This window comes from Marmota marmota, unplaced genomic scaffold, assembly GCF_001458135.2.
Source record: "Marmota marmota marmota unplaced genomic scaffold, marMar, whole genome shotgun sequence".
Lineage (NCBI taxonomy): Eukaryota > Metazoa > Chordata > Mammalia > Rodentia > Sciuridae > Marmota > Marmota marmota.
The window spans coordinates 38,423,734-38,430,828 of NW_026000093.1; the positions used below are offsets into that span (position 1 = coordinate 38,423,734).

At 35.0% G+C, this 7,095-nt stretch overlaps 1 protein-coding gene across 2 annotated transcripts in view; it reads left to right on the forward strand.

The window, feature by feature from the left end:
- Lrrc69 (leucine rich repeat containing 69) overlaps window positions 1-7,095 on the forward strand; it is a 102,152-nt gene that overhangs the window by 25,664 nt on the left and 69,393 nt on the right. Inside the window, exon 4 of one of the 2 annotated variants that reach the window (XM_015485732.2) lies at window positions 2,572-2,767. The exons of the other annotated variant lie outside the window; for it this stretch is intronic. Coding sequence (XP_015341218.1) covers window positions 2,572-2,767 — 196 coding nt within the window. The remainder of the gene's footprint in view (window positions 1-2,571; window positions 2,768-7,095) is intronic. 2 annotated transcript variants of the gene reach the window in all.

Genomic DNA, 7,095 nt, shown 5'->3' on the forward strand with positions numbered 1-7,095 from the left:
CCCAGGACTGAACTACCTTGGTTACTGTAGCTGCCTTGTAAGATTTGAAGCTAGATTATAGGAATGCCTCCATACCTCCCCCTCCCCCTTTCCTCTTTCTTTTCTTTCCTTCCTTCTTTTTAATTTTGTTTCTTTAGTACTAGTTCTTGCTATTCTGGGTCCTTTGAATTTCCATATAAATATTAAAATTGATTTGTCAATTTTAATATCAAAAAAACCCATTGAGATTTTTATTTGGATCTCTTACTGAATCTACAGATCTAATAATGGAAAAATTGACGTTAGCAGTATTTTTTTCTTTCTACACATGAATAAGATGTATCTCTACTTTTGTTTAGAATCCCTTTAAATTTTCTGAGTTATAATTTATAGTTTTCAACATAAAGGTCCCTCATGTCTTTTGTTAAATGTTTTCTTACCTATTCTATAGAGAGTTTTAAAAATTTCTACAGATGGAATTCCTTAAACTGTACTTTCCGATTGTGGCTACAAGGTAGAGATAGAATAGATCTTTAGAATATTGACCTTATAATTTCTTTCTCTGTTTTCAGTCTTAGCCTTTAGTTTGTTAATTTCGATTATATCTCTTTGACATTTAAACTCGACATTTAAATTCTTGACCATCCCTTTTATTTTTAAGTACTCTTCTCCCACACCTTTAGAGATTACTAGTTAATCTGAGTCTTTTTATATTTCTCTACTCATGACTTCTCTGTGTGCCTTTAAGTTTTAATTGTCAGGTATTCATTTTTCTGAGGACTCCTCCTGTTGGCTTCTCCCTCTCTCTTTCCCTGCCTCTGTTTTCTCCTTTTTTCTCCTGTCACTCACATGGCTTCCACCACTGTGTGCATGGAGTCCCCTCTCAGTTCACTGGCATGATCCCTTCCCCAATCTCCAGTCTCACACTTTCAACTGCCTAAGAATAATAAGAGAAATAATTCTGCCTTTGAGACCAGAGATGATACCCGTGTGGAGAATCAGATTCTAAGTCCCCATCCACTGGGGCACCTGAAAAGCACTGAGGAAAGAGCAAAATGACTCTTCCACAGAGGAGGGGGTCAAAAGCTGGTGCCCCAGGGAGTGAGGGGGTCCTTTAATAGATTTCAGATTTCCTTTGTTCTTATGCCCCCTCTTCTCATTCTGCCCTCTTGACCCAAAACATGGAATGATCCAAATGCAGGAACAAGCCACCCAGGGTACAGGCAGAAAGGGAGCCACCCAGGGGTTACTCATTAACAACTCCTTGTAGGGAGGAATAATTCCCTGGAGGCAGGTAAACTTGGCAACAGGTTGGAGGAGGGGGAAGTCTCTGGAGGTATTAGCATTTTATTTCCTTTGGAATCAGCCCCCATCTTCCTCACCCAGTCATTCACTACCTACACTGACTGTCCTTTTGTCCACTGGCCTCAACTTCAGGGTTATACTGATTATTATATTTAATACACAATTCATGCTTAGTGGTAACAATTCCCTTCTGTTTCTTTATTCATAACATTTTCATAGCTTAGCATTCCCTCTTGTTGTTTTCCTCTTTTACTAGTTCTATTTTTCAGAATAAAATAAAAAAAATGTTAGTTCTTCCAAAAAAACTTGTGATATACATCAAATGCAATATCTGCCATATTAGACTCACATTTCCTTAATATTCATTTCCCTATCATCTTCCTTTCTTATTAATTTTTTTTTTAGTACCTAGTGGTATTTTCCTTCTGAGTCATATCCCTGGTTATTTTTATTTTTTATTTTGAGACAAGGTCTCACTATTTTGCTTAGAGCCTCATTAAGTTGCTGAGGTTGGCTTTGAAATGGGGACCATGGGGGATCCTCCTGCCTCAGCCTTCCAGAGCCTCTGGGATTCAGGTATACACCACTGCACCTGGTTATCCAGTACATTTTTTATCTTCACTTTCTGGTTTTAATGTCTTTTTCTAAACTGTGGTATCTGAAAGAGCAAAATTTGTGGTTGATTCATCTTTGTGTATTCCAGAGCAAAAAATTAATACTCACATCTGCTTGGTACTGGATATGTCTTTACTATTTAATCTATCTCTATCTATTTATACCTATATCTCTATCTATCCATCCACATGTATATGCATATCTTTCTTTGTCCTCTAGCTTCCTTTTTGATAGTTAATGTATAAGTATAAAGATTGAAAATAAAATTTTACTTTTTAAAAAATCTATATATTTATTATATAACATACTTATGACATAGCCATCTGATTATAAAGAAATCTTTTTTTAATATTTATTTTTTAGTTATAGTTGGATACAATACCCTTATTTATTTATTTTTATGTAGTGCTGAGGATCGAACCCAGGGCATCACCTGTGTTAGGCGAGTGCTCTACTGCTGAGCCACAACCCAAGCCCCTAAAAAGAAATCTTTAAAAATTAAATTTCAGCAAAGACTTTTTTGCTAAAATGACTTACAGTAGATGTAAACACTTGACTAAAGTGAACCTCAGATGAGGTACGTAAAATAAGTGACACATGGCTTCTGATGGGTTGTGCCTGTACTATGGATTCTCTTATTATGAGTTTAATTCATGCTTTTTTTTTTTTAAGATTAAAAAGCCTTACACATCTGAGTTTAAATTGCAATAAGCTAGTCAGCATTCCCACAGAACTTTGTCTCCTTAAGAATCTTCGTGAACTTCAACTTAACTACAATGAACTCAGTTGCATACCTGAAGAGATTAAGTTCTTGAAGAAGCTCCGGAAGTTTCTTCTGGTCAGGAACTACATTGAAGTTTTGCCAGAGGTAAGCAAAGCATGGAACCTTGTGTTTTTGTTTTGTTTAAGTGAGTAGTATATGTTTAATCTATAACCATCTATATAGAATAAAGCACAGGTTCATTTGAAATATGTGCTGGATGTCTTCCATTTTTCCTCTTTATCTGTCATCAATTCTTTACAACCTGCTCTGTGCCTGGACAGTTTATTAGTTATAGGCATCTAACAAAGGAGTTAGAGCTCCTTTGTCCTCTGGCTTCTTCTTGGATATAACCAATGATATCCGTTAGCTCAGAATGAAAGGGCATGAGGAGAGAGAACCAGAAGCAATTACTACGGCACCTTCTCTGGCAGGGTGAGCTAGGTATACCTTTCCAGAAGGCTGTAGTTCATGTCAGGTGGTCCTCTCATAAACCATGACTTCTGCCCTTTGGCTTTTTAAGAGTAGCATGGTAAAGAACCCCCTGTTACTTCTCGCTTCATAGGTTTAAGGAGCCACTTTTCTAAGGTTTGAGGAACCTTAGCTTCCTTAAAACTAGTCTTTTATAAATAGTGCCTTTACTAAACTTTCCTCAGATTTCCCAGTTCGAGAGTTCTATTCTACCAGGAACATGTCAACACATTTACCTTCCTTCCTTATGCAAATTAGAAACAACAATTTGACAAGGAATGCATGTTGTACAGCAAATCAAGGAACAAAAAATTAGCAGATTAGAGCAGATTATGCTAAGTGAAGCTTGCCAATCCCTAAAAAACAAATGCCAAATGTCATCTTTGATATAAGGAGAGCAACTAAGAACAGAGCAGGGAGGAAGAGCATGAGAAGAAGATTAACATTAAACAGGAACAAGAGGTGGAAGGGAAAGGGAGAGAGAAGGGAAACTGCATGGAAATGGAAGGAGACCCTCATCGTTATACAAAATTACATATAAGAGGAAGTGAGGGGAAAGTGGGAAAAAAAAACAAGGGAGAGAAATGTATTACAGTAGATGGGGTAGAGAGAGAAGATGGGAGGGGAGGGGAGGGGAGGGGGGATAGTAGAGGATAGGAAGGGCAGCAGAATACACACTAGTATGGCAGTATGTAAAAACGTGGATGTGTAAACGATGTGATTCTGCAATCTATATACGGGGGAAAATTGGGAGTTCATAACCCACTTGAATCAAATGTATGAAATATGTCAAGAGCTTTGTAATGTTTTGAACAACTAATAATAAAAAAAAATTAAAGGACTGTGGGTGTAGTTTGATGGTAAAGCACCCCTGATTCAGTCCTCAGTACCACAGGGGAAAAAAATTAAAATAAAAAGAGTAATAACTTGCAATTTGATTCTAAAAAAAATTAGCAGATTGATTAGGCATGTATATAAGTGAAAAATCCCTACCATTTCACTTTTCTTTTATAAGAATAATACTTTAAAAATTTTTAACTATACTATAAAGCAATGTGTAATGACATGGTGGTAGGCTGTATCTGAGTACATTTCAAAAATTTTATTCTAAAAATTCCAATTTCTGTAAACACATAAAATAAATGTTAAAATTATAAAATAAATCTATTAAAACAAATTTTTGTTTGAGGGAAATCAATAAAAGCTGCAATGCATCATCATATGAAACAATTTTTTTAGTGTTCACAACAGCTCTGTGACAACACACTTCGTATTATCACCATTAGAATAAGGAACAAGAACAGTTGTAACTTGACACAATATTGAAAGAGAAAAGGGGGTGATGCCCATATCTGTCTGATTTAAACATATGTTCATCAAATTTGACCTTACTCTTATTGCAATTTTATAAATCCCAAGAAGTATAAGTTTTTAAAATTAAAATTATAATCAGTCCTATCATGAACTTTCATCTAAATAATGCCTTGGATAATTTAATTCTTTGGACATTTAATATGATTCAATCTATCATTTTTCCTTTTTGCTTGCATTATAAGTGATAAGGCATTATAAAAACTCTTTGTTTTGATAAAGAGCAAATTATGAATCTTTTCTTGTACATTGTAAATTACATTTATGTCTGCACATGGACACCAATGTGCACTTTTATGTTTATTTTTACCCCTCTTCTAGTAGGTCAGGCACTTCATTTTATTTCTATAAAATAGTCTGAAGGATAGGCAGATGACTCTCTGACTGAGAAAAGGATGGACCGAGGACTTATAAAATGTGTTTGGAAGAAAAAACTTTCACCATGTTTATGATCATTGAAGTCAAAGAACAATCTCTTTGGATTTGAGTTTGTGTATTGGTAAGCAGAAGAGTTATAAGAGACAGTATGTTAAACAAAAAACTTTGGTTTTTAGAGAGACAAATATTCTATTTAATTGCCAGAGCTGGCTTTCATAAAACTGTTTTTATAGGCAAAATTAGATAATAGAATGATCATAATTCAGAGAAATATGTTTGAATCCCACTACTTAAATGTAGACTGCCACTTCTTGTGGCTTTAGAAGTAAGGCAGATAGATCATAAGGTAACAATGGCAGCTGAATTTGAAAACTCCCAAAAAGAATTTCAGAATTCATAAACAAAGACAGATAATTAGGAACTAAAATAAGAGTGGTCAACATAATGTCTAATCCGTCTTTCCCCAAACCATTCTCCAAAGGGTATGAGTCTTGTTGTATTCTTTTGAGAACATGTGTTTTCAAAGATGCTATCATGGACTGAATGTTTGTGCCCCTCCAAAATTCATATGTTGAAACCCTAACTTACAATGTAATGATACTAGCAAGTAGGGACTTTGGAAAGTGATTAGGTTATGAGGGTGGACCCTCATAAATGGGATTATTGCCCTTATAAAAGAGGCCTCAGAGGGCTCTAAAGCTCTCTTTCTACCCTGTGAGGATCTGAGAAGTTAGCAGTTTGCAACCCAGAAGAGGATATGCTGGAATCCTGACCTTGGACTTGCAGTCTCCAAAAATGTGAGAAATAAATTTTTGTTGTTCATAAATTTCCCAGGCTATGGTACTCTGTTTTAACAGCCCAACTTAGATAGGTATATCACCCCTTCTTGGAGATTTAGAAAATGCATTAGTATGTTAAAAGTCTTGAGAAGTCCTGTAGTAAAGCTGCTTAACTTTGTTAACAGAGAATTTCCTGAATTTAACTTAGATTTCTCACTTGATAGCAATATCCCATGGAATATGCTTTTGGAAAATAGGACAAATGACAATTTTTTAAAAATTTAAAGATGTAATTCATATGTTTTCATTCATCATAATGAATACTATGAATACTATCCTTTAACTCAGTGATTAGTATATAGTTGACATATTCAGTGATTAGCATATAGTTGACATTAAATATATGGTTACGTTTTTCTTCTTAGCATCCATCTATGCTTATTCTCATAATGATATCAGCATTTAGCTTTGTGAAATTCCCCCTTCTCCAATCACTTTGTGACGTTTCCTTAGTGTTGACCTGTCCCACTGGTCAGGTCCAGCATATCAGAATATTCCATCCCACTGGACATAGTGCCTTGATCAATGAGAGGCATTTGACTTAAGCTAGATCAATGAGAAGGAACTTTGATGGACTCATGGGAAATAAATGCATTCTTTGTGTTGTGATTGGTAAACTGGGAGAATGCAAGCCCAGATTTACTAGTTTCTATCTTGTCATTCTTTGGGAGACTCTGACTTCAATGTGCTATCACAAAAGAAAGAGACAATGGCACTACTGAACACCTAGAACCAGCTATAAGAAAATATCAACATTTAAAAATTTTTCTGTTACCTCAATTTACCCATTTGTTGGTTTGGATTGAGTTTCTATTAACTTGCAATCTAAAGAATCCTAAGAAATTAATACACATGACATGCATAAAAGACATTTCATAATCTGAATTCTTCTTTCCTCAGTCCTTTTTGCTTGCTGTCTTTTGGACCCACTACATGCCTTATGGTTATCTCCTAGGGATTCTTGTCTCTTAATTGAACATTCTTTATTGCAAACATATCAAACAATCTCAGTTTAAACTTTATTTCTTCTGGAAAGCCTTGTCTGATCTCATAATACCAAATGCCCTATAATTTTCTCTCATATTTCTGTATCTTTAACTCTTCAGAACACTTGCCATTCACACAGTACAACTCTGTCATCACTCATTTGTGAGTTTTTAATTCTTGATTAAGGAATTTTGGAGAATGTAAATATGTAAAGATAAAACCAAGTCAAGAACAAAAAATATCAAGAGGGATCAATAGCAGCAGTTATGAACAGCAAGAACTAAAAATGGAAAAGAAACTCAACAGCCATAGAGTTAGCACTATCAAGTGTTTCAAGTGGCTGGAAAGCCTTTATATATATATATATATATATATATATATGTATATATG